General features: G+C 44.6%; 2 protein-coding genes and 1 long non-coding RNA gene across 12 annotated transcripts; 1 reads left to right on the forward strand and 2 right to left on the reverse strand.

The window, feature by feature from the left end:
• Positions 1–798: 798 nt before the first annotated feature.
• LOC134808777 (uncharacterized) lies at positions 799–1855 on the reverse strand. Its single transcript, XR_010152514.1, has 2 exons — positions 1604–1855; positions 799–1441 (listed from the first exon to the last, which is right to left on the reverse strand). It is a non-coding gene; the product is annotated as an uncharacterized LOC134808777 (long non-coding RNA).
• Positions 1004–22258, forward strand: TDRKH (tudor and KH domain containing). 10 transcript variants are annotated; one of them, XM_016927177.4, is made up of 14 exons: positions 1004–1722; positions 9401–9551; positions 10862–10968; positions 12358–12547; positions 13256–13395; positions 13492–13813; positions 15904–16064; positions 16235–16407; positions 16619–16683; positions 16960–17111; positions 17337–17438; positions 17697–17793; positions 17999–18090; positions 20527–20716. In XM_016927177.4, the coding sequence occupies exons 1-13, from the start codon at positions 1504–1506 to the stop codon at positions 18049–18051; spliced, it is 1932 nt and encodes a 643-aa protein (XP_016782666.2). In that variant the 5' UTR covers positions 1004–1503; the 3' UTR covers positions 18052–18090; positions 20527–20716. The 10 variants fall into 10 exon arrangements, with proteins under 10 accessions (XP_016782666.2, XP_016782664.2, XP_016782653.2 ...); XM_016927175.3 differs by lacking the exon at positions 20527–20716 and adding an exon at positions 18276–19024; XM_016927173.4 differs by lacking the exon at positions 20527–20716 and adding an exon at positions 21950–22062 and having other exon boundaries at positions 1434–1722.
• Positions 21182–25900, reverse strand: OAZ3 (ornithine decarboxylase antizyme 3). The gene is given in 5 exon segments (NM_001172571.2): positions 21182–21435; positions 22255–22340; positions 24358–24533; positions 25291–25427; positions 25702–25900. Coding segments are annotated over 5 exon segments (708 nt in total). The 5' UTR covers positions 25869–25900; the 3' UTR covers positions 21182–21292.
• Positions 25901–27544: the final 1644 nt, after the last annotated feature.

The raw sequence follows: 27544 nt of genomic DNA on the forward strand, positions 1-27544 counted from the left end.
ATCTTGCAGTGAGATAGCATTTACACTATCAGATTGTCAAAAAACAGGAAGTTTAACAGCACCAGTGTGCTATCAAACAGGTTCTTTTCATACATTCCTGACGGGAGACAAAATTGGTAAAATTTCCAGGGAAGGCAATTTGGTAATACTAACTAAAGTCATTTTCAAAAATTGCTGGTGGGATTAAAATTATAAAAATCTTTGTGGGAGGAAGGGAATTTACAAAATTTTATCTATCCAAATGAAAAAACAATGCACACATTTCTTTAACTTGGCACTTGCATTTCTAAGTATTTATCATACACATATGCAAGAGGGAAATGAAGTATCCTTGCATATCAATCAAATGTTAAAGGACTGGTTAAATATATCTTCATATATCCCTCAGGCATACTATGAAACTATCACTATGAGGCAGATACGTATATGCTGCTACGGAAACATTTCCAGACTGTATCAAAGAAAGTTGCAAAATAGTATGTATGTTATCAACTGGGTTAAAAAATATATGTGTGTGTATATATGTGCGTGTATGTATATATATATATACACTTTATATATTACACATATACACACGTTAACTATAGAATATCTTGTGAAATTTTTCACAAGAAACTGGTAACCCTAGTTGCCTTGAAGGAAGGAAAATTTATTCACTATAATAACCTTGTTTCTTCTGAATTTTGTAGAATGTGAATGTATTACTTATTCAAAACGCATACACATTTTTATATTAATAGAAAGCAAAACCTGAGGCCCAAAGGCATCTGCCTAATTGACAAAAGATACAACCTTGCGTTCTTTCAGCAAATATTTATTGCTCATCACCTGCCAGGTATTGTGATGGAAGCTAGTGCGGAAGATCCCCCAATGACCAGGATCGCCCGACCCCTGTCCCCAGGGTGAGCCCCTAGCGCGGAGCGGGGACAGGGTGGACCGAGTAGGGCGCAGCGCTGGTCTCGCGAGGCTCCCCGCCCCACGGAGGCGGTAGCAGGACCCAACCGTTCCTAACGGTCCAGGGACCAGGACAGCGTCTGGAATAAAATCTTCCAAACTTCCGCCTGCGGAGACCCGCTCCCTTCCTCACCCCCACAGAAACGCCCCCCGCCACCACCCCCTCCCCCGGCGTAGGCCTTCACGCTGTCGCCTCGACCCGTTTCTTCGAATCCCCAGGGAAGGGTGGGCCCCTGGCGCCCCTACGGCCCGCCGCCCCCTTACCACCGCGGTCGGAGCCCGGGTCTCACTCTCCTGCCGCTGTTTCGGGCCACACCGTGTGTCCGTGCCTCCGCAAAGGAATAGAAGAGTGGGTCCTCGCTCTCTGCGGCGCACCGCTTGTCCCTTGACTTCCTGTCCATCTACAAAGCCTATTTCATGTTTTCCAGAAAGAAAACATTTTCCGTGTCTCTTGAGTCCTCATCGCCATATGCGGGGCCGGACCGATCTATGCAAAAGATCGCAAGAGAAAACTGATGGAGCATCGGCCATCATGAGGCTGCTCTCCCGATGGTCACTGAGTTGTGTTGTGGCACTGTCTTTGTACAAAGACACCAATTTTTGCGAACGGTGCCACTCATGATTCAACGCTCTTATGCCTCGGTCCCACCTGCTGCAGCGCAGATTTTCCCCCAAGGGTTAGAAGATAGAAAACTCCTCGGTAATTGGCCTAGAGGTGGTCTGCGAGGACGCCGGGAAGCTTGTAATTGGCTGTTTAATTCTCAGCAGGTGCGGTCTCAGTTAACAACATCTGCTTTTCCTGGATCTTATTGGCTGACAGGGTGGGCCTGCTTTGGATTCCATCCGGGTAATTGGGCAGCGGCTAGCAGCAGCCACGTCGCTCAGGGGCAGCCCGCGGAAGGATTGGTTGTGACGGGAGAAGGCGATTGGTCGGACTGCGAGCAGGGTGTTGATTGGTGCTGTCGGGCTGCGGGGGCGGGGAAGTGGCGGCTGAAGCGCCGCTGGCGGGGCTCACTGTCGTGGTGTGAGTGGGAGGCGGCGGCGCTGGTGGCTGCAGCTGGGGTGAGGCGCGAGGCGGCGCACTCGACGGCTGACTGGAGCAGCGGTAAAGGCGGGGATGGAGACCGAAGGTTTGGGGAGTGGGAAAGACAGGGTCATGGGCAGCCCTGGCCACTAGGAGATAGAAATGCGGGAGCGAGGGAAGGGAGGGGTCTGGCGTGCCCCGGGCGAGGGAAGGATGTGGGGCGCAGCGGGGGAGTCAGAGCCCTGGGCTGTGAGACGCCGCTCGGGGGCAACTTGACCCACTGGGAACTCGTAACTGTATCTGAGGAAGATGCTCCAGTCACCCGCTTACGCCACAACGGACCCGGTGCGGGAGCGTTTGTGTTTGCCCTGAGTCAGTTCAGACTCTTCCACTGGGCCTTTTTGAGACTGAGAGCTGCCATCCATATATCACTTTGCCTTTAACTTTCCCCAGCTTTTTCTTTAGTTATCGCTAATAGGATGGCTGTTTACAGTCGTCAGAATAATACATTGGGGTTTTTGTTTTTCCAGTATCCCTCATTCCTTAATCCAGGTATCATCGTGGGGGTTGGCTGGAGACCCCTATTTCAAAGACTGACTTTTAGACCCTTTCCTTGTTTTGAGAGAAAGGGGTTGACACTTTTTTTTTCTCCTGAATTTAAAATAAACGTACCAAGGATGAGAACATTGAGCTGCTTCGATTCAAGCATGTCACCATGTTGTAGGTTCTTTGTAGGTTCTGGTTATTAGGAGATACTGGAATGAGTTATCTATGCTTTCATGGAGCTAACAATGTGATTTGACTTCTGATCACATCCTATTTGACTCCTGTCATTTTAAATGATAAAGTAAGCCTTAGCGATGCATATCAGATAGTTTTTGGCAATTGTTCAATACAAATGTCAGGAAATTTCAAAGTTAGCTTTTACTGAAAACCATTATCTAACCACATTCCTCACTGAGCAATGATCCTCATCTTCTATTCTTAGCTTTCCCTAGAAACTGTGGTCTTAACTTCTAGTATTTTCCTCCTTCCCATTCAATTTTTAAGTAATAAAATCAAACACAAGCTAGCAGTCAGTACTATGCAGTTATCCCCGTTTACATTATATTATTTTCCATTTCTCTTTAAGAGAAACTTATAACTGAAAGGATATGAAAATTGTGAACAAAACCATAGTGACAGATCAAGTAGAGTCTCATTTTTTGAGACATCAGCTGATAACTCAATTAGCACAAATTCATTTGTAATGTTTGAAGAGGAGTTAGTGAAATTTACCTTTTGCTTCAAATGGAAGTCGGCCAAAACCGCACCTATAATCTCAGCTACGCCGGACGACTGCGGGAGTTCAAGGCTGCAGTGAGCTATTATCATTCACTGCATTCCATCCTGGGTGACAGACCAAGGCTCTGTCTCTAAATAAACAACAACAAACTCTCCAATTCATCTGTTCTCCATCTCCATCATTGACACCTGGACTAGGCCCTGATTGGTCTCCTGCAGCCACGGTTGCTGCCTTCAATTCATTCTCCTCACCACGGACACAGATGTTAATCAAGAATGACAAGCATGGCATGTGTTATCAAGGGATATTGGGGATTCTGTGGAAGCCCATAGCAATGTAATTCAACCCAGTGTAGGGGGTCGAGATTGAGGGGCCTTGGCTGCAGAGGCCCCTCTGCACTTGATAGTGTCAGAACTGGAAAACAAAAGTGCTGCTAGTCCTTTGGTCCTCTGTAAAGAGGTGTGATTATGACTGGCCATCAAAACAGACTTATTTCCATTGCACAGTGTATTGTGTAGAAATGACTAATGAGCTGTGTGACCTTAGATCAATCCTTTTCTATCCCTTAGCCGCAGTTTCCCAAATTGCAACGTTATTAATGGAATCAAATAAGTTCTGTAGTCCCTTCTAGTTATAAAATCTTGTGATTTCTATGCCCCATAAGCATCAGTTATGGCCAGTTTTTAAAAGCAGACAGCATGAAAATACAGATCCAGTTTATTCGTGTTCACAGGGCTAGATTTCAGTTTCCCAAAGCCCTTAAGACCTAAAGACTCCTGCCTGTCAAGATCTTCCTTGCCAGACAGGAAACTCCATGAAGGCAGCTGCCAAATCTATCTTGACTGTTGTGTCCCCAGGGTCAAGCACACATCAGAACTCGATATTTATTGGCTTGAATAAATGTCCATTTAGTGCAGTTCATTCATGTAGTATAGGTTTGCAGAAGAAAAGTGAGTTGTATTTTAATGAGATGATTTTCAACTATACACCATCTAAGAAATAAACCTTAAGGTTCTAGCTACTTTCAACTGTCGCATTGACCAAGAATTTATACAGTTGTCCCTCCCTTCGTTATTTGCAGGGGATTGGTTCCAGGAACCCTGCAGAACCTAAATCCATAGATGCTCATGTCCCTTGTATAAGATGCATATTATTTGTATATAACCTACACACATCTTGCCCTATACTTTTTTTTTTTTTTTAAACCCCTTGAGACAAATTCTCACTCTGTTGCCCAGGGTGGAGTGCAGTGGTGTCATCAGTTTACTGCAGCGTCCACCTCCTGGGCTCAAGCCATCTCCCACCTCCGCCTCCTGAGTAGCTGGAACTACAGGTGTGCAACACCACGCCTAGCTAATTTTTTTTTTTTTTTTTTTTTTTGTAGAAACAGAGTCTCACTATGTTGCCCAGGCTAGTCTTGAATACTTGGTCTCAAGCCGTCCTCCTACCTTAGCCTCTCAAAGTGCTGGTATTAACAGGCATGAGCCACTGTGCCCAGCCTGTTTTGGTGTTTATGTTTCCTAGACTATGAATGTTTCCAAGTAGAAATTCTTCTTCCTCCTTCTGTCCCCAATGTGCTCAGCACACAAGAAAGAGCTAGCACTATTTAACCAAGACGCATTAATAATGGAAACAAGCTTTGCACTTTAGTGGTCACATAAGAAAATACCTAAGCCAGGCGCAGTGGCTCATGCCTGTAATCCCAGCACTTTGGGAGGCCGAGGTGGGCGGATCATGAGGTCAGCAGTTCGAGACCATCCTGGCCAATATGGTGAAACCCTGTCTCTACTAAAAATACATAAATTAGCTGGGCATGGTGGCAGGTGCCTGTAGTCCTAGCTACTCATTAGGCTGAGGCAGAAGAATCGCTTGAACCCGGGAGGCAGAGGTTGCAGTGAGCTGAGATCGTGCCACTGCACTCCAGCCTGGGCAACAGAGTGAGACTCCGTCTCAAAAAATATATATATCTAAAGTAATCGGGACAAAAGAAGTCAAATTCTTTCTAGACACCAAGAATAAACCATCTCAGTGTAGGAAAGTAGCAGTTTGGGAGGTGTGTATTCAAGAATTATTTAAGTCAAAAATCTCCTTTATGAAACAACTTGTTTCCTTTCCTTTGGTATATACAACAATGCTTATATAATACCATCCAAACTTTCAGGATGGTGAAAGCTTTTATTTGCAGTGTATTTAAAAAAAGAGAAGCTTATCCAATGAGTTGGGGAAAGAACCTCATAAATGAAAACAAACAGTCTACATTAAACTCAACCCTTTCTGTCCTACATTCTAAAAAGGTCGGGAGAGAACAGTATTCCCTCAGATTGATAGTCTCTAAAAATGATATACTGAATTCACTGAGTAACTAATGACCCAAAATAGACGACACCCTTGAAAAGAGGTACCCATCCCCCACCTCGGGTAGTAAAAGGCCGTTTTATTTTTTGCTCAGGCTTTTGAGTCCGGGCAAGAAGGTGGATTAAATTTGTTTAAAACCAGGATATAGAAAAAATAGATTTGGCAAACTTCTGGTAGTTCTCTGAAGAACTTTATTCAGTTCTATTGATCAGTAAAGCTGTGAGGCCAGATGCAAATTCTGGTCATCTGTATGACAGTGTAGTAGTCTCCCCTTCTCCGTGGTTTTGCTTTCACTTACCCATAGTCAATCCTGGTCCAAAAAGATTAAATGGGAAGTTCCATAAGTAAACAATTCTTAAGTTTTAAATTGTGCACCATTCTGACTAGCATGGTGAAATCTCCATCCTGGCCCAGACGAGAATCCTGCCTTTGTCCAGCATATCCATGCTGTATATGCTACCCGCCTCTTAGTCACTTAGTAGCCATCTTGGTTATCAGATTGAAAAAACCTATAGTTTTCAGTACTCCAAGACATCCACTGGGGTTCTTGGAACATATTCCTCGAGGATAAGAGAGGATGACTGTTGTAAGAAATCTACCTCCAGCCTCCCTTACCTGACTATATCTGCTCCTCAGTGAGATTTCAGTGCTAGATGTTCTCCTTTCTCTCTTTACTCTTCCAGATTGACTGTGCTTTCCCTGAAAGCCTAAGTTTTATTCCAGAGTAGGTTTTGTATTAATGAGTATGTTTTTAGCCTTACCAGGATATAGCCAGCTTTTCCCCCCAGGGTGAAATACATTTTTGTTTATTATAATTATTTGGGTTGAATTTTTGTACCTGAAGGTAAATTATGGCATAAGTTACATTTACTCATTTTTAAGCAAATCTCATTTAAAGCCAGCTTGCTTTGTTCTACTAGATTGTAATATCTGGAAATACAGGTATTTAGTTTTCAGTTTTTTATCACCTATCTTTAGTTTTTTAGTCTTCAGTGTTTTTTTAACCACCTACAGTACTTTCTACCAGTATTAATTTTGAATTGAATATGTTGATCAAAATAAAGAATGAAAATACAGGTGCTGTTACCCTAAGAGTTTAGGTAAAAGGAAGAGTGGGGAAGGAGTTCTAAAATCACTTTACAAGGTTTTTTACAAGCAAGAATAACCCAGACTCTGGGTTAGAGATTAGATAACCTCTTCAAGCATGGGTACTCTTCTATGGGATTAATATTTCCTGCCTTACAGGGTTATATGACTGTAAAATAAAATTATGTAATTTGCCTGGCATAGTAGCTACTCAACACATTTATCTCTTCATTTTTGTGTCTTTAGTGCCACAGTAGCATCTAGCACATAGTACTTACTCCAGCTCTTGTGTTGAGAATAAACTGAATGGACAATGGCAAAGGCAGGAACGTAATTAAGCAATGCAGTAATCTAGGGGAAAGATAATGGTGTTTTAGAGCAGGGTCATAGAACTACAAAGAGAAAAAGTGGTCAGATTCTGGATAATTTGAAGGTAGAGCAAATAAGATTTGTTGACAGGCTAGGTGTGCAGTGTGAGAGAGAGGATGACTAAGGGAGTAAGAGAATGCAGTCGAGGCAGAGCACAGTGGTTCACACCTGTAATCTCAGCACTTTGGAAGGCTGAGGTTGGTGGATCACTTGAGCCCAGGAGTTCGAGACCAGCCTGGGCAACATGGTGAAACCCTTTCTCTACAAAAAATACAAAAATTAGCCGGGCATGGTGGCATGCACCTGTAGTCTCAGCTACTGGGAGGCTGAGAGATGGGAGGATTGCTTGAGTCCAGAGGTTGTGGCTGCAGTGAGCCATGGTTGTGCCACTGCACTCCAGCCTGGCAACAGAGAAAGACCTTGTCTCAAAAAAAAAAAAAAAAAAGGAATTGCCATTTGCTGAGATGGCAAAGATTATGGGAAGGGGGTGAATCAGGAGCTCAGTGTTAAGTTTGAGATGTCTATTAGACATCAAATGGAGATCCATGTAGGCAGTTGAGAAAGGTCCTACATGGATCTATTAATTTGGAAGTTATCAGCATATAGATAGGAGTTAAAGCCAGTCTGTGAATGAGACTTGAGATCACCAAGAAAGTGAGGTAGAACAGAAGAGGGCGAAGGACAGATCCCTGAGGCACTCCAGTGTTTAGAGGTTAGAAAAATGTGAAGAAACCAGCAACTGGGAGACTGATGGAATAGCCAGAAAGGAAAGAGGAAAACCAGGAGGGTGTGCTATGGAGAAAGTGTTTCAGAGAAGAGGGAATCATCAGCTGTGCCAAATACTGTGGGGACATCTGGTAAGATGAAAACTGAGAATCGATCTTTGGATTGAGCAGTATGAAATCATTGGTGACTCTGATGTGAGCAGTTAGAGTGGATTTAAGAAGAGAACTTGAGGACAGATATATTGACACTCAAGTTTTCCTTTAAAAGGAAGAAAAGAAATGGGAAGTAGTTGAAGTGAAATCCAGGAAGGGTTTTCTTTAAGAACAGAGAATGTTTGTCTGCTGATGGGACTATCCAGTAGAGAGGAAAGAAAACGTTAATCATGCAGGAGAAGCAAGGAGAACTTGTGGAGCAGTGCTTTTATGAAAGACTTCAGTGCTAGGAGCAGAGACAGTTCATCTGTGGTCACAGGAGAGAACAGCAAGCATTTAGGCACAGGTGGAGGAAGGTGGGCAAATGTGTAGAAGCTTGTGGATATTTTCTCTGAATGCTCTCCTTTTTTAGTGAAATAGCAAGGACCTCAGTTGAGAGAGGTTGGAGGAGGCAGCACGAGACGTTTGAGTGGAGAGGGAGGCTGAGAAACTATGTGGAATAAGGAAATATAATGAGGAACATGTTAAAATTTGCTTGGCAGCAAAATGAAGATACAGTGTCAGAGAGAAACTCAGCACAAAAGCCTGTAAGAAGTCCACTGCAGTGGTCTAAATAAGATTTGAGCTTCTGAATCAGGCCAGATGCAGCATTGTTGATGTCATTAACATATAGGTAGTAATTGAACCCACATATGTGGATGAAATGGTCTAAAGAGAGCAGAGTGACATTAACAATTGATGGCACAGGATGAGAAGCCCAAACTTGGAAGGACCCTCCAGGGAAATAAGAGGAAACCAAGAGAAAGAGGGCACAGAAACCAAGGAAAGAGTTTTGTGGAGGGAGTGGCCACCTTCCTGCTACCGCAGAGAGATGGGTGAGTTAAGGCTCCATGCATGACCTCTAGGTTGATAATCTGGGAAGTTACAGTTTGGGCGATGGAGCAGGGAAGAACCCCATTTCACTGTTTGTTAAAGAGTAAATAAATAGAAACCAAAAGTAGAGACAGTAAATGAAGACTGTACTTCCAACAAAGATAAATAGTAAGGCCTTTACTAAGCCTGGAATGGCATTTCTTGCAGAGGCAGCAGCTTCTGGAAAGCCCTGGAGGCATAAAAGGACTTAGATAAGTAATTTTAAATAATTTAATATGAAATCTAAGTATATATATTTCAAATATTTGATTCATTTAATTTTTTTTGTCTTTTAAAACTGACTTGGGTGGGGAAAGTGAAGTATGCTTCTATTTAATTCTATGTGTACCTTAGCTAACTTTTAAAAAATACCCTGAGCCCTTTTTATATGAAATAAATTTTGAAATTGCTGAAGCTCTTGAAATTGGAAGGTAGGCAGTAGTAGTCTTTTCAGTAATAATGTGCTCCCATGCCTCTCTGCTATTCATAAAAGGATTAGATGAAACCTCCCTCTTTTCCCTGCTTTGCTTGTTTCAGGATATAAGTCAAAGAGTACAGCAGAAAATGTCTACTGAACGGACTTCTTGGACAAGCCTGTCCACCATTCAGAAAATAGCCCTGGGCCTTGGGATCCCAGCCAGTGCAACAGTTGCCTATATCCTATACCGCAGGTATAGGGAAAGCAGAGGTACGTGAACCCTATGACTGTGTGTGTGAAAATGTTCAGACATGCTCCTGCCTTGTTAAATTGAAAAAAACTCTTTCCTTGCCAGGTATTGTGTGTGTTTTGTTTTGGGGTTTTTGTGGGGTTTTTTTGAGACAGGGTCTCACTCTGTCACCTAGCCTGGCGTACAGTGGCACAATCTTGGCTCACTGTAGTGTCGACCTCCTGGGCTCAAGCAATCCTCCCACCTCAGCCTCCAAGTAGCTGGGACCACAGGCCTGTATTTTTTGTAGAGATGGGGTTTTGCCATGTTGCCCAGGCTGGTCTTGAACTCCTGAGCTCAAGCAACCCACCTGCCTTGGCCTCCCAAAGTGCTAGGATTACAGGCATGTGCCTCCATGCCTGACCCAGGTATTTTAATTGACTTTCTGTGAGGAATCTTTGACTAAAATTATTTAGTCTTTTTTTTTTCTTTGAGACAGAGTCTCACTCTGTCGCCCACACTGGAGTGTAGTGGAGCAATCTCGGCTCACTGCAACTTCTGCCTCCCGAGTTCAAGCAGTTCTCCTGCCTCAGCCACCCTAGTAGCTGGGATTACAGGCGTGTGCCACCACTCCTGGCTAATGTTTGTATTTTTAGTAGAGACGGGGTTTCACCACCAGGGTGGCTGACCTCAAGTGATCCACCTGCCTCGGCCTCCCAAAGTGCTGAGATTACAGGCGTGAGCCACTGCACCTGGCCTAGTCTTTGCTATGTTCTTACATAGCAAAGTAAGCTAGTCTATGAAATGAACTCATTTTATAACTCCACTGATGTGCTTTCTTCAGCAACATCAACACAGCAAAGAGTTCTTTTTTAATTTCTATACTCATCTCTTTTATATATTCCTTTTCTCTAATTAGTTGTTAGTAGAAGGCACTTACCTCAAAGGCTGGATCTAGAGAATAGGACCTAGAGAAATAACTTATGTACCTATCAGTCAGGAGAAGTTCTGAGCCTAATGGACCCCTCAGGTAACTTTTGGCCTTCATTCTTCTCCAATAATCATGTCTTGGGAGAAGTAGTTTGCCCAAACCCCAGCACCTCTTTATTGCAGAATCTGCTTTTCCCATTTTAGCATCTGAAACAGTGTCCCAGAGAAAATGCCCATCTCTGATCCTTTGGGACCTTCTAATTCCCATTCAGATGCCACTTTTCCTTGTTGTTATGGTTGAGATCCTCACTTTATCTCTTGGATCAGTGTCTCTTTGACAGCCAGATTCTGGGGAGGACTGGTAGTTATAATAGCTTTGGGTGTTATCTAAGTCTGATCTGATGAACAATGATCTGTGCAGAAGAGCGGCTGACATTTGTTGGGGAAGATGACATTGAGATAGAGATGCGGGTTCCCCAGGAGGCTGTGAAACTCATCATTGGCCGGCAAGGAGCCAATATTAAACAGGTAAGTGTGTGAGTAGGCAGTCTGCTTTCCCAAGGATTGATTCTGTTTATTGATTTCTTGTTTCCTTCCACTGACCCCATATCACAAAACATTCACATGCTCTGTGTGTGTGTGTGTGTGTATATATATATATAAAAATATATATATATATATATTTTTTTTTTTTTTTTTTTTTTGAGATGGAGTTTCGCTCTTGTTGTCCAGGCTGGAATGCAATGGCACTATCTCGGCTCACTGCAACATTCGCCTCCTGGGTTCAAGTGATTCTCCTGCCTCAGCCTCCCGAGTAGCTGGGATTACAGGCACCCGCCACCACGCCCAGCGAATTTTTGGTATTTTTAGTAGAGACGAGGTTTCGTCATGTTGGCCAGGCTGATCTCGAACTCCTGACCTCAGGTGATCCGCCTGCGTCAGCCTCCCAGAGTGCTGGGATTACAGGTGTGAGCCACTGGGCCCAGCCACTATGTATATTTTTAAAAGAACAAATAGAGGAACTTTTTAGCTAACTAAACTTTTTAGCTACTTCCCTTCTAGAGAAGAGTACTTCTCCCTAGAGAAAGGATGACTTAGCTTGAAATATGGGTTTTTGACTTGGTGATTGTCAGCATGGTATAACTTGAATTATCCTTTTTTTTTTTTTTTTTTTTTTTTGAGACAGAGTCTGGCTCTGTCACCCAGGCTGGAATGCAGTGGCGTGATCTTGGCTCACTGCAAGCTCCGCCTCCCATGTTCACACCATTCTCCTGCCTCAGCCTCCCAAGTAGCTGGGACTACAGGTGCCCGCCACCACTCCCAGCTAATTTTTTGTATTTTTTGTAGAGACAGGGTTTCACCATGTTAGCCAGGATGGTCTCGATCTCCTGACCTCGTGATCCACCCACCTTGGCTTCCCAAAGTGCTGGGATTAGAGGCGTGAGCCACCGCGCCTGGTCAAATTATCCTTTTCTACTATGGAATTAATGAACTCTCATTAATTGACAGTAAATATTGAATGGCTACCTGGTTCTTCTTACCATCTTCCATTGTTCAGCTGAAATGTCAAGAAAACAAAATATTTGATTCTCTAATCCAAATAAAATTAGTAAGGGGAAAGGATTCTAAACACAAAGATAAATGGGTTTGAATTCACTGCTATTTGGGGTTACATTTGTTACTAATCTCCTTCCATAAAGTGAGGACTGGTTGTATAGATAGTAACTGAGGTTGTATATAAAGTAAGATAGTAACTGAGGTTGTATATAAAGTAACTGAGGACTGGTTGTATAGATAGTATTAGCTGATTCCTTTGGCTAATTCTATCTACCTCCAGGGTTTGTTTTAGAGTATCTGTAGCTGGGCTCAAATGGGAGCTTTTCCAGAATGTAGTGCCAAATGTCCTTTTCTTTGCAGCTGCGGAAACAGACAGGTGCTCGGATTGATGTGGACACAGAGGATGTAGGCGATGAGCGAGTGCTGCTTATCAGTGGTTTTCCTGTTCAGGTGTGCAAGGCCAAAGCAGCAATCCATCAGATCCTGACAGAGAATACCCCAGTGTCTGAGCAGCTTTCAGTTCCCCAGAGATCTGTGGGCAGAATCATAGGTACCACTGGATGGCTTCCTCTATTGTTTCCTTTATTCTTTACCTTTGCCCCTCTTTCACACCTTCCCAGGGTTTTTTCTGGCCTAGTTCCCCTTCACCATGTGAGGGGAAAAAAAGGGACATTGAGACCAGAGGTTTACTGTTTGTAGAACTGGTGGTAAAACCAAACCTGTTTCCTCAAGAAGTTGTATGATCTGAACCTTACAAATTCATTCTTTGAGGGTTCTAGTAGATGTATTATATTTACCTTATAATTGATTTTTAAAGGGAAGCTTGGGATGCTCATGTTATCTCAAGTCTTTCAAGACAGTGCTCTAGAGGGTACCTTTTATGCTTTCCCCTAGAGCATTGCTTAGTGCTGCTGTTAGAGGCAGAGAAATGTCCTGTCCTGGATCCGGTGTTCTGACACACTATGTAGCATATCTTCTTGTGACCTGATATGGCCATGCTGAGTGGTCAAAATGAAGATGACATGAAGTTAGCCAAAGTGTAGAGTTTAAATAAAATGGAAAAAGGAAAGAATATGGTATTCTCCTTTTCACAGTAATGATTTCAGTAGCTCCTGATTTCCATTCAACATCTTGTATTTTGTTCACTTTGGAAATGAGAACTGATTCTCTTCTCCTAGTATATACAAAACAGTGATTTCTCCAGTAGCTAAGGTTGGCCAGGAGGGAAGGGCAGGTTTTTATATATTGTTTAATGTAGGGAGAGGCGGCGAGACAATTCGTTCTATCTGTAAGGCCTCTGGAGCCAAAATTACCTGTGACAAAGAATCAGAAGGGACATTACTACTATCAAGACTTATAAAAATCTCAGGAACACAGAAGGAAGTGGCAGCAGCCAAGGCAAGTAGCTAATAGACTTGAATTATACCTGAGCATGAGAACATCCTTTTACTCTATCCCAGGTCAGAATATCATCCTTTCTCTTGTTTTCCACAGCATTTGATACTGGAGAAAGTTTCAGAAGATGAAGAACTTCGGAAGAGAATTGCTCATTCTGCAGAAACCAGGGTCCCACGCAAACAGCCAATCAGTGTGAGAAGAGAAGACGTGACAGAGCCAGGTGGAGCTGGAGAGCCAGCTTTATGGAAAAACACCAGTTCTAGCATGGAGCCGACTGCACCCCTGGTGACTCCTCCACCCAAAGGAGGAGGCGACATGGCTGTGGTAGTGTCAAAGGAAGGTTCCTGGGAGAAACCTAGTGATGACAGCTTTCAGAAGTCTGGAGCCCAGGCCATCCCAGAGATGTCCATGTTTGAAAGTATGTAACAAAGAGGGATCCCATTAATCATTGAAGATAGAAATACTGGCTTAGATATTGGAGAGATTAGAAGGAATGCTTTCTCAGTCTGAGCAGCCAGTATAATATGGCTGGGGTCAGGACAGAAGATTCAGTAAGATATTTTGAAGATGGGATGGAGGTAGAATCCACACCAACAGTTGCTGGACAGTTTGAGGATGCAGATGTTGATCACTGAAAATGATTTATGCAGGTATAAGATTCTGCTCCTAATTGTAGGAGAGAACTTGGTGCCTCTTCCACTCTGAAGCAAAGTTGATGAAAGTCTTCTTCCTTTTCCCAAACCCAACCTGAACTACTTCTTTCTTGAGACAGACTATATTGAGACAAGTTGTCACCAGCAAAAGATAGATACATGACCTTTATTAACAAAAATGAATTAACCAAGAGGATATTTGTAGTTTATTATTTACCCCAAAACTTTCTGTGTCTGGGTACCCTCTGAGTAGGCCTATAATTCCTGCCTTCACTATATGCATTTTCTGTAAGCTAGCAGACCTATGTGGTGAGAATGCACAGGAGCTTGGAGGTATAAGTAGACAGGGTGGGAAAGAGAGAGCTCCTTTCGCCATGTTTTACCAGCCCGCTCTGTTATAACCTCTTAGGTTATATCCTTTAATTTCCAACCTTTTAGGTTAGTTTCTGTAACAGAACAAATGAGTCTGGGATAAAGTCCTCAAAGTACTTCAAATGGTAATTGTTTTGTTTTTGTAACAGCTTAACAAATAACCTAGGTTTTCTGTTTAAAAAAAAAAGAAATACTGGCTTAGGGCATGGTGGCGCAACCTGTGGTTCCAACTACTTGGGAGGCTGAAATGGGAGAATCACATGAGCCCAGGAAGTCGAGGCTACAGTGAGCTGGGATTGCAACGTTGCACTCCAGCCTGGGTGACAGTGAGATCCTGTCTCAAAAAAAAAAAAAAATTAACTATTTTTTTAAAAAGAAATACTGGCTTAGATTACCCAAAATAGGAAGCAATAAAAAGTCTTTTTTCATGAATACACTTATGTCTATCATCACAGATATTCCTTACTGGTAATAATATTTTACTTGAATTAATACTAAACATAAATATTTTTCTAAATATAAAACAGCTGATGAAAATGGCAAAATAATGCTGACACAGGAAACAAATGAGTAATGCATCAAATAATTGGATTTACATGATATTGTTCCTCTAGACATACTTTTTTTTTTGAGACAGAGTCTTCCTCTGTCTCCCAGGCTGGAGTGCAATGGTGCATTCTCGGCTCACTGCAACCTCCGCCTCCCAGGTTCGAGTGATTCTCATGCCTCAGCCTCCCGAGTAGATGAGACCACAGGTGCACACCACCACACCCAACTGATTTTTGTATTTTTTAGTAGAGATGGGGTTTCACCATGTTGGACAGGCTGGACTCGAACTCCTGGCCTCAAATGATCCACCCACCTTGGCCTCCCAAAGTGCTGGGATTACAGGCATGAGCCACCATGCCCAGCCTAGACATACTTTATCAACAAGTAAAATTCTCAGCCAGATTTTATATTGCCTTTTTCATTACTGTTTTTAAAAATCATCACTATTGAAAAAGAAAAGGCTGTGAGCTTTCTCTTCTGTACATAGGTTTTGGCGTGGGCAAAGAGGACCTGGGTCCCCAAGAAGCTCACAGACTTGTCCAGGGTCATGTAAAGAGTCAGTGGTAGAATGGGATCTGGAACAGGTCCATGTCCGTCACTGTCCATGTAAAGATTGCTGTCCATATTACCATTTTACTGATCCATGCTGTAGCTAGCATATGGAGGTTTACCTTCTGTACAATTGGTGACTGATTTGAATATGTAGCACATGACAAAGAATGTAAGTTGTTATTACTCAGTTACATGGAAAGGTACAAAGGATAGCTTAGTATCTTTCTTTAGGATATTCTTGTTTGATTCATCCAGTTGCCTCTCCTGCCATTTTAAAATGGTAACAGCCATTGGTATTTGTACCTCTCACTACCCTGGTTAGTCTCTTCATTCCAACCAGAGATGGGTCTGATGTGGCCACCACCCTTATCTCTGTGTTCAGTCCCCAGTCCTGACTTCAGTTTTCATGCTGATGAGTACCTAGAAGTCTACGTTTCTGCTTCTGAGCACCCTAACCACTTCTGGATCCAGATCGTTGGCTCCCGCAGCCTGCAATTGGATAAGCTTGTCAATGAGATGACCCAGCACTATGAGAATAGTGTGGTGAGTTGCCATAGGGACAGGGCTGGGGTTTAATGAAAAGAAGGCATATCTTTTTCATTGTACTCTTCCTTTCCCTGTGGAGCAACTACTTTTCTTTCTTCCTCCTGCAATTCTGTTTATGAGCCTACCACTTTGTAACTCTCTGCCTTTCTCCTCCTTCCCACATACAGCCTGAAGACTTGACTGTGCATGTAGGAGACATTGTAGCAGCACCTTTACCTACAAATGGTTCCTGGTATCGAGCCCGGGTCCTCGGCACCTTGGAGAATGGGAACTTGGACCTCTATTTTGTTGACTTTGGAGATAATGGAGATTGCCCACTGAAGGACCTCAGGGCTCTCAGGTCAGTGCTGAGGTCAGCTCAATCCCAACTGCTGACTCAGTTCTCGCCATAGGGTGGTGAGCTGTTGGCAGTTGTCAGGGGGATTTGGAAGGGAACCTGTTTACAGAGAGCAGATGGTTATCGTCTCATGTTAGTTGGTTCTTTCTGAAAGCAGCAATATAAGAAGATGTTTTTGGCCCCAGGATTCTAATTTTAGTTTCTTTTACTTCAGGAGTGACTTCCTAAGCCTTCCATTTCAAGCAATAGAATGTAGTCTGGCACGGATCGCTCCCTCAGGTAAATTGGTCATGCCACCTATTGAGCTTACCTCCAAATAGAATAACTTCATACAGTTCATTGGAAGGAATTCTCACATTCCCAGGCTTTTTAAATTCTGGGGACTCAGGTGCCTTTTCCTCACCAGCACTAGCAGCAGCCAGAAACTTGCCTGGCAGACCCAACCCAACCAGAGAAGACACAGGTGCCTTCCTGAGTAGAAAAGGGTAGTTCCAACTTCCCTCCAGGGTATAAGCCCCACCCCTATCAGCAGTAACCCCTACAATCTTTTGCCAGGTGACCAGTGGGAAGAGGAAGCTTTGGATGAGTTTGATAGACTCACTCATTGTGCTGACTGGAAGCCTCTGGTAGCCAAGATCTCTAGCTATGTCCAGACTGGGATCTCAACTTGGCCAAAGATCTACTTATATGATACTAGCAATGGGAAGGTAAGACTGGCATTCACTCACTGCTTGCCATATCTTCAGTATATTTATAGCCTAATTTACTTTTTCTTTCTCAGAAACCCTTATCTGATATTACTCTTACTGTAAGATCCTTCTCACCATCTCACCAAAGGAATGTCTTTAAAGTATCAGTCCTTCTGCCTTGTTTCCTCAAATTTGCCCTTGCTTACTGAGAGAACATCATTCCCTTTTCATTTTTCTTCTCAGAAACTTGATATTGGGCTAGAATTAGTACACAAAGGATACGCAATTGAGCTTCCTGAAGACATAGAAGAAAACAGAGCTGTCCCAGACATGTTGAAGGACATGGTGAGCTATTGTAGTTATATAGGGTGCTGCTTCCAGGCAAATCTAGCACATAGACCCTAAGGGCTTCTAGTCCTGATACTGTGTTAGCTTTCCTAAGGACTTTGAGCTCCTCCAGTAGTTGACCAAAGGAGCATTTTGTCCCTCTTGGTAGCCAAATGCAGCTGCCTTAACCAGGTCCTATGAGAAGAATGAAAGGGTGGCCTCTTTTTTCCTAAAAGCCAACATGTTCCTCCTTTTTTCCTGTTTTCATCCACTCAGGCCACAGAAACAGATGCCTCTCTCAGCACGTTGCTCACTGAGACCAAAAAGAGCTCTGGAGAGAGAACACATACCCTGTCCTGCCTCAGCTTATCAGGTACAAGCAGTATTTCCTCCCTAGAGCATCTTTGGAGATTAACTTTTCTCACTCAGTCTTTCCAGAGTAGGGAGGTTAATTGAAGGCTTGGTTCCTAGTCAGGTCATTGAGTACCAAGAGGTCCATTTTTCTTTTGAGCCTCGCTGGCACTGCCTGCTAGAATAGGGCAGTGTCTAACTTTCTCCTTCTTATTTATCTTCAATAGAAGCTGCTTCCATGTCTGGTGATGATAACCTTGAAGATGACTACTTACTCTGAAGTCTGGGCTTCAGCTTGCTCAGCCATCTGCTTTGCTGTGTGAGTGCAGCTATCATCTATCTGTAGCAACAGGAAAGTAATGAGGGTGACAGTGGGGCACTTGCTTTGATTCCCTCTTTCCCGTGCCCTGTCTTAATATACTTCTCTGCAGCTGCTTTCCTGCAGCTTAACTTGCTCTCAGATTGAGCACTTTCAAGCTTTTTGTGTATTTCTGTCTTTGGCAGGATTTGGCATAGGAATTGGTGCGTGGAGGAGAGGAGTGTATGATAAAGGATCCATGCAGTCCTTCCTTTATTACACATATAGTCTGGCTTGCTGTGGACCAAATTAATATTCTCCTCCCATCAGACTACAAAAAAATTGGACTACCACACTACAAGTGTGTCTCCCCCATCCCACCTCCTGATCCCTCCCCAACCCTCCAGTGTTTGAATACTGCTGTGTTACTTCCAGGCTGTTCAACGTCAGGCTCAGTCCCCTCTACCAGTCATGATGCACATTACTACTAGGCTGTATCCTTTTCGAGGCTGGGAAACAGTCAGGCTTTCGTCATTGGAAGTGATTCTGCAGACTTCTGACTCACCTTATCAGGTGACTCTGGTTAAGGAAAGCTTTTGAGTGGTGAACTCAAAGACTCCAGTTGAATCAGGAGGCAAAGGCAAAAATTAGCATAATTATATTTAAAAGCCTCAGGAAGTGGGAAGAGAATACTGCCTCCCAGCCTCAATTGCTGATATGTTATTGGAGACAGGCTTTTGAAACTGCTCCAGCTATTTCTCTGTAACCTTTAGTTAAAATACAAGTAGAAAGGAGACAGGAGGCTCAGGAAATTTTCTAAATTGCTAGTATAATATCTATATGTATACACACATATACACCCGTGGAGAGAGAGGAAGAGTATACAGTCCTGTTTGAATCATTTGGAGGATTTTTTTGCTGAATAAAGTTCTCAAGAAAATTTTCTAAAACCAAATTCTGATTGAATCACAAGGTGGAAGCAGGCTGTGAGCCTAAATCTGGTGAAAACTGCCAACTGCCTCACAGAAAGGATCACATCTATGAAACAAGTGTCCCTCCCATATACACATTCATATTCTTTCTCTAAAGTCACTTCAGAAATAACCATTCACTGGCTGGGCACGGTAGCTCACACCTGTAATCCCAGCGCTTTGGGAGGCTAAGGCAGGCAGATTACTTGAGGCCAACATGGTGAAACCCTGTCTCTACTAAAAATACAAAAAATTAGCCAGGCATGGTGGCATGCACCTGTTGTCCCAGCTGCGTGGGAGGCTGAGGCAGGAGAATTGCTTGAACCTGGGAGGTGGAGGTTGCAGTGAGCTGAGATCGTGCCACTGCACTCCAGCCTGGGTGACAGAGCGAGACTCTGTCTCAAAAAAATGCAAAAATACAAAATACAAAAATTAGCTGGGCGTGGTGGCAGGCACCTGTAATCCCAGCTATTTGGGAGGCTGAGGCACAAGAATCACTTGAACCTGGGAAGCGGAGGTTGCAGTGAACCCCGATTGCACCACCACACGACCTTGTCTCATAAAAAAAAATTCACTAGGAACCAGAACCAATTTAGGTTTAGGCTGTGTGAGTAAGACCCCACCTATACTATTCAAAAGAAAAGGCCCAGATTAAGATTCTAGAAACCTGGATTCTAGGAGCAGCTCTGGTAAGTAGCTCATGTAGTCTTGGAGGAATCTTTAAGGAGTAGATCTCCACTGTAAACTTTTTGCAAAATTTTAACGTGTTTCCTTATAGCATCTTTCTGACAGTACTGTGAGGCTCAAATGAGAGGCTTGAAGTACTTGAGGTGCTTGAAAGTAAATATAAATGTATAGTAATGTGGATGGTAGAAAAATGGCAAGTGAATTTTTTTTAAGGATAAAGCAAGATAAACTAGAAAATTTAAAACTAGCACATAAGGATGCCTTACACAGGTCTTTTTTTAAAATTTAGGGATTCGTAATGTCTACCTCTATACTACATGGCAACTATATTTTCTCACAACCACGATTCTCAAAATTTATTTTCTCAGAAAAATCTCAGTATTAGCCAGGCACCAGTGGCTCACACCTATAATTCCAACACTTTGGGAGGCCGAGGCGGGCAGATTGCTTGAGCTCAGGAGTTCGAGACCAGCCTGGCACCATGCTGAAACCCCATCTCTACCAAAAATACAAAAAAATTAGCCAGGCGTGGTGGTGTGTGCCTGTGGTCCTAGCTACTTGAGAGGCTGAGGTGGGAGGATCGCTTGAGCCCAGGGAAGCAGAGGTTGCAGTGAGTGAGCCAAGATTGCACCACTCCACTCCAGCCTGTGTGACACAGCAAGATGCTGTCTCCAAAAAAAGAAAAGAAAAATCTCAGTCCCAATTAGCAGAAAGGCTCTAGTGAAGGAACAGTTCTGGTGAGTAGTTCAGGTACTCTTGGAGGAATCTTTAAGGAGCTTCCATTTATTTGATGTTTCAGATGTTGCCTGCAGTGAACTCGCTGAAGCATGCTCAGCCCTGGAACTGGTGCTACCAGAGTTCCGTAGGGAACCTTTACTCTTTAGAGGTCCCTGATATAAATCATTCATAAGACTTCCTACCCTGGAAAATGAGTAATGTCTCATTCTTACCTGCAGTTTGTTACTATGTATAAAAGTCTTTTTCTTTAATATGCCTTTAAGTCTTACCTGTTTACAGCCCATTCTGATGGGTTCTTTGTCATTCTGTTAGTATAACCCAGTACTTTTCCTGCTGCCTGGAATGCCCTCTTCTATGTTACCTATTCTGTCCGTTGAGATCCCCCAACTTGGGCCAAAGCCAAGAGATCTATGTGCCTTCTCTGGTTTTCTCCACATCTATAGCACCTCAACTGAAATATATGGATAAAAACAGCCTAACAAAGCTCAGTCTTTCTGAACTAGGGAGTTCACTGATTAGTGCTCAGTAAATGGTTAGAATAAATGGGGAAATAGTTTGGGGCATGGAGGAAGGCAAAGGGAACCAAAAATCCTTAGGTACTTTCCCTCCGTAGTTCAGGTCCCTGTGATCTTTTCAGTGAATTTAGCTCTGTAAGGTGTATGTCCCTCTCCAGTCAACCCTATTACCCACCCCTCCAAGAAACCGTGAACACTTGATGATTGCACTACCCTTTATTCCTAGGATGGAAAGTGTCCTGAATCACATCCCAGGCCCCTGATTCCATGTGTCAAGGCTTCCAGCCCCTCAAAGCATTGGAATAAGCATGTTCAAGGAGGCTCACTGGGCAGGTGGCCAACATCCCTTTCAAGGGGATACACCATAAAGATGACATTGTCCAAGGGAGGGAGGGCAGGGTGACCTGGTCTGACCACCTCAAAGCCCATGTAGCTGAAGGCCCGCAGCAGGGCACCTGTGAAAGGATAGAACAAATGATTAGAACATGCTTTAAAACTCAATACATGTATGCCCCCAGATTTGATTTCTTCCACTAGGGAGTGGCCCTGGGAAGCAGTGTAGTGCAGGCATATAGGATGTGCTTTAGTCCGACAGACCTAGGCTCTAACTCTGGTTTTAACACTTGTTCTGTGAGTTAGTCCTGCAGAACTTCAGTTTCCATCTATAGAATTTTCCATTTATAAATCATAGAACCTTCCTCCTCACAGAATTTAAGATGAAATGAGATGTTCATGAAGTGCTTAACACTAGAGATTAGTGAGGTCTACCTATATACTAATACAATGATGGCATAGTAAGCTCTGAAATAGTATCTATCACTTATGAATGGTTATTCACCATCCCTTATATCCAACAGAGTTTGAACTCCTTGAGGCAAGAGGCTTTGGTTTCTGTAACATATGCTCCAGGCATCCGGTTAAATATGTCCCCGTTCCCTTGGCCTTATGTCTGACCCTTTCACATTGTAGGTGCTCCATATGTTTGAGATCCATTTTGTCCTGCTGGCCACATCCCTTGAATGGATTCTGTGTAATCTCACCAGTGCTCCTTCAGTCTGGCCCCTAACACCACCTGCAGGGGCTTCCTCAGAGTCCAGTTGTAACTTGATGGAACAAGTTACAACTTCCCACCTTCGTGGTGGGTGGGAAGAAAAGAATCCCTGAAATGCCTGAGGGTGCATTTTTAAAGACAGGGGAAGAGGGTCTCCTATAAAGGAAAAGGAGTTATCCAGCTGCCTCAGCGCGAAAAGCAAGGAAGAACAGCAGATCCCCACCTCTGTCATTCCGATCATTCTGGAAGTTCACAAACACAGAGTCCACATTTGTCTTCTCTTCCACGTACTCCAGGGTTGCGGTCAAACTAGGAGCCACAGAAAAACAGTTAAAATGTTTGGCCGCTCCCTCTCCCTCTCCGTCTCCCCATGGTCTCCCTCTCCCTCTCTCTCCACGGTCTCCCTCTGATGCCACCAAAGTTGTGAAAGCCGAAGCTGGACTGTACTGCCGCCATCTTGGCTCACTGCAACCTCCCTGCCTGATTCTCCTGCCTCAGCCTGCTGAGTGCCTGGGATTGCAGGTGCGCGCCGCCACGCCTGACTGGTTTTCGTATTTTTTTGGTGGAGACGGGGTTTCGCTGTGTTGGCCGGGCTGGTCTCCAGCTCCTAACCGCGAGTGATCTGCCAGCCTCGGCCTCCCGAGGTGCCGGGATTGCAGACGGAGCCTCGTTCACTCAGTGCTCAGTGTTGCCCAGGCTGGAGTGCAGTGCGTGATCTCGGCTCGCTACAACCTCCACCTCCCAGCCACCTGCCTTGGCCTCCCAAAGTGCCGAGATTGCAGCCTCTGCCCGGCCACCACCCCATCTGGGAAGTGAGGAGCATCTCTGCCTGGCCGCCCATCATCTGGGATGTGAGGAGCGCCTCTGCCCGGCCATCATCCCGTCTAGGAAGTGAGGAGCGTCTCCGCCTGGCTGCCCATCGTCTGGGATGTGGGGAGCGCCTCTGCCCCGCTGCCCCGTCTGGGATGTGAGGAGCGCCTCTGCCCGGCCGCGACCCCATCTGGGAACTGAGGAGTGTCTCTGCCCGGCCACGACCCCATCTGGGAGGTGAGGAGCGTCTCTGCCCATCTGCCCCGTCTGAGAAGTGAGGAGCCCCTCCGCCCGGCAGCCGCCCTGTCTGGGAAGTGAGGAGCGTCTCCACCCGGCAGCTGCCCCGTTCGGGAGGTGGGGGGCAGCCCCCACCCGGCCAGCCGCCCCGTCCGGGAGGGAGGTGGGGGGCAGCCCCCGCCCAGCCAGCTGCCCCGTCCGGGAGGGAGGTGGGGGGCAGCCCCTGCCCGGCCGCCGCCCCATCCGGGAGGTGGGGGGCGCCTCTGCCTGGCCGCCCCTTCTGGGAAGTGAGGAGCCCCTCTCCCCGGCCGCCACCCCATCTGGGAGGTGTACCCAACAGCTCATTGAGAACAGGCCATGATGACGATGGCGGTTTTGTCGAATAGAAAAGGGGGAAATGTGGGGAAAAGATAAAGAAATCAGATTGTTGCTGTGTCTGTGTAGAAAAAAGTAGACATAGGAGACTCCATTTTGTTCTGTACTAAGAAAAATTCTTCTGCCTTGGGATGCTGTTAATCTATAACCTTACCCCCAACCCCGTGCTCTCTGAAACATGTGCTGTGTCCACTCAGGGTTAAATGGATTAAGGGCGGTGCAAGATGTGCTTTGTTAAACAGATGCTTGAAGGCAGCATGCTCGTTAAGAGTCATCACCACTCCCTAATCTCAAGTACCCAGGGACACAAACACTGCGGAAGGCCGCAGGGTCCTCTGCCTAGGAAAACCAGAGACCCTTGTTCACTTGTTTATCTGCTGACCTTCCCTCCACTATTGTCCTATGACCCTGCCAAATCCCCCTCTGCGAGAAACACCCAAGAATGATCAATAAATACTGAAAAAAAAAAAATTTGGCCAACTCAGAATCCAGAAAGACACCTACTTGGAGCAGAAAAAATCTTATTGGTCGTTTTCTGCCCTCCACCCACCCAAGCCAGGAAATGAAAGTTGCTAAACTAGTTTTGGTAGATTTTTCTTGGAAGCCAAGAGATTGCACACCACTGGATGTAAGCCACAGAAGGGGTCTGGGGAGAAAGGACTACTGAGATGAACAGCTAGAAAGTACTTCCCGTTATTCAACTATTTCTGGATCTGAGTCCAGCTTCCCATGGACTCTTATCCCTTGAACCCCAGATCCTGGCTCAGCTCACAGGCTTGTCTGCATGCCAGGTGAATGGATTGCTTATATCTAGCTCCAGAATTAGCCTTATGTACTATGACAGGATAGAAGGGTGAAATCCCCTACCTATTCCCTCCCCATTCTCCCATCCAGGCTCAGTCACCTTTCCCGGTTGCCTTGATCCAAGGCCTGATATGGGATATCCAGGAAGAGTCGATGGTCACAGAGAAGGCCGTGCCAATGGGCAGAGGTCTGGGAGGTAAGGCGGAAGTGAAAGTCTAACTGTACTGGGTCCTGGTGGAGCAGGGGGTCAGTAGCCAGCACCGTCAAGTTCCCAGCCTGGAAAAGGAGTAAAAATGCTCCTCTAGTCTTCAAATCAGACCTCAGGCAGATTGGGGTGTATCTGTTGAAGCAAGGTGGGCGTTGATGGGGAGAGCCTGGGAGAATTGGAGCCAAGATCTTAAAGATGCAATAATATCCCTTAGTCCCAGGAACTAATAGCCTATGCCTATTGTGGAGTTCTCCTTTATATCAAATAATCCAGCTGAGGCAGTATTACTGCCTGCTGACTTCAACCCAGGAGTACAATAACCATTTAGGAACTTAGAAATGTTTACATCAGAGAGCTTAGGATTTAAACAAAGCTTTATAATGTGCTTCCTTTCTCACTAATAATTTCCACTTTTTTCATTATATGGGTTTTCTCTAAATTCTTCTATTTAAAATGCCATGGTTACAACCAGGCTTGTTATTGCAATATGACATGTGGGTAAGTTCTGGATTCCAGATCCTGCTTAGCATCTTTAAGCAGGATCTTGGCATAAACAGCTTTATGTCCCAGAAGTCCTATAGAGTTTGTTTTACCTTTGTCCCCACTCCCTCTTTTCCCATCCTGATTTTCACTACCATCTGTATGACCTTGATTTTACAGTCTGTGGGCCAGAATCCTTGTCTATATAGCAAGTAGCTTTTACACATGCGTTCCAAGATTCCATCTACCTCTGTAATTCATCTTCCAACTTGCTAATGTCCCTCCTCTGCAAGGTATGCAAGAAAAGGGTTGCCCTGTCACAGCACTAGCTCACAGTCCACTTACCGAATACAGTTCTTTAAGCTGGTCGTGGTTACCCTGCTCGGTGCTTTTGCCCTCCTGGAGGCCTACTAGGGACTCAGGAGCACTGGAGGCAGGAACGGGGCTGGAGTGTCAAGTCCTCCTCTTCCTTATAAGTGATGCTGGTTGGGAAAGAGACCCAAATTAGTTTATCTTGGAATCTGAGGTGGGAAGATACACAGTACCAGGCTCTGGCATGATCTTCTGTATTTTCTGTTGTCCAGCCTGTTTCTATGTTCCTGGGCCCAACCAGATGGAAAAATTCTAAAGTTCCATGCCAGCTTTCCACCCCCTATTCTGTTGTTATTTCTTGCCATTTGGGAAATTCTTTCAAATTCTTTTACTTTTTCCTTACATTTTATATAAACAACTACAAATAGAGATGAAAACAAGTACCTTTTATAACAGCGAGGCAGCATCTTCTCCCGGAGGGTGATCCGGTACTTGTAACAATAAAGGTAATAGGCGTATGGTGACCAGATCGGGTAGAGGTAGTTACGTGTTTTTCCCCTCTTGATATAAGAAAGGGAGTAGACAGAGGGGCGACACCTCTTACAAGGCAGTTTTTCAGTTCAGTGCCTCCCTGTGGCAAAGTGAAGTTCACAGGTGGGTGGCAGAGGTTTAGGCAACCTGGTGGCATTGTGACCCGGTGGGCACTATGACATGGATAAGGGGTCAGCCCTTATGTCACCTCAGGACTCCACTCTGCTGCTTATCTACCCTAATCCCTTATCCAAGGCTCATATTCAACTAGTATGCATGTTATGGCTGTATGAATGATTAAAAAATAGAACTTGAAGACTTATGTACTGGTTGGCCAAAAGCCCTGCCTGAGCACTTGTGCCCACCCACCCTCCTCCTCTGTGGACACTCCCCTTCCCCCAAAATCCAGCAAGTAAAGAGTTGGTATCTGACCCTTCCAAGGCTCTGACCCAGTGGTGACCTGATTAGTTGGTTCCCAGTTCATACCAGTTGAGTATTTTTATTATCATCCCTACCCTTAATAACCCAGGATCCTTGTAGGGTAGGAATTGCAAACTAATTGTCTAGGCCCCTGAAGGGGGCTTATGGAAATTAGTGGAGTGGCAGGGTAGGGCTGTAGCAAAATAGGAAAGCTCACACCTTATCTAAAGGAAGTCCACACAACTCAATTCCATCCAGTTCCATGCAAGAATGCAGACTTGATGGTGCTGTATCGTATGATTTTTGAACAGAAACTGGAAAGACAGTTTTGTAGTAAATCTCACCAATTTTAAAAAATATCGACTACTGGGCCGGGCGCGGTGGCTCACGTCTGTAATCCCAGCACTTTGGGAGGCCGAGGCGGGCGGATCATGAGGTCAGGAGATCGAGACCATCCTGGCTAACACGATGAAACTCTGTACTAAAAATACAAAAAATTAGCCGGGCGTGGTGGCAGGCGCCTGTATTCCCAGCTACACAGGAGGCTGAGGCAGGAGAATGGTGTGAACCCAGGAGGCGGAGCTTGCAGTGAGCTGAGATCGTGCCACTGTACTCCAGCCTGGGCGACAGAGCGAGACTCCAACTAAAAAAAAAAAAAAATCGACTACTAAAAAAATTGTTGATAAAAAAACAACATTGTAAGCAAAATTTGCTTCTGGGACTGCCAATTTGAGACCTCTGCATATTTATCCATTCAACAAATATTTATTGAGGGTCTACTATTAGCCAGGCACTATTCTAGGTGCTTGAGATACATCAGTGAACAAAACAAATCCCTGCCCTATGGAACGTATCTTCTAAAAGTGAGAGGACAAACCTAGAAAATAAACATAGTAAATTATTTAGTACGTTAGAAGGTAACTGCTATGGGGTGGGGGGAATAGAGCAAGATAAAGGAAAATAAGGAATGTGAAGGGGATGGGTCAGGGTTACAGTAAGAAATAGGGTGATCTCTCACTGAAAAAAACTGACATTTAATTAAACACTTGGAGGATGTGAGGTTGTTAACCAAGCCAGCATCTGAGGATAAGAGCATCCAACGCAAAAGCAGCCAGTGCAAAAGCCCTGAGCAGGAAACGTGCCTGGTGTTTTCAAGAAACGAGGCCACTGTGGGTGGAGCAGTGTAAATTATAGAGGAGCTAATGGGGTCAGAGTATGTATGGCCTTGTAGACCATCTGATGGCCTTTTTCTTTTACCTTGAGTAAAGGAGGAAGTCATTACAAAGTTTTGGGTGGAAGAATGACATGATCTGACTTATGCTTTAAAAAGATCATT

The sequence above is a fragment of the Pan troglodytes genome, chromosome 1, assembly GCF_028858775.2.
Source record: "Pan troglodytes isolate AG18354 chromosome 1, NHGRI_mPanTro3-v2.0_pri, whole genome shotgun sequence".
NCBI lineage: Eukaryota > Metazoa > Chordata > Mammalia > Primates > Hominidae > Pan > Pan troglodytes.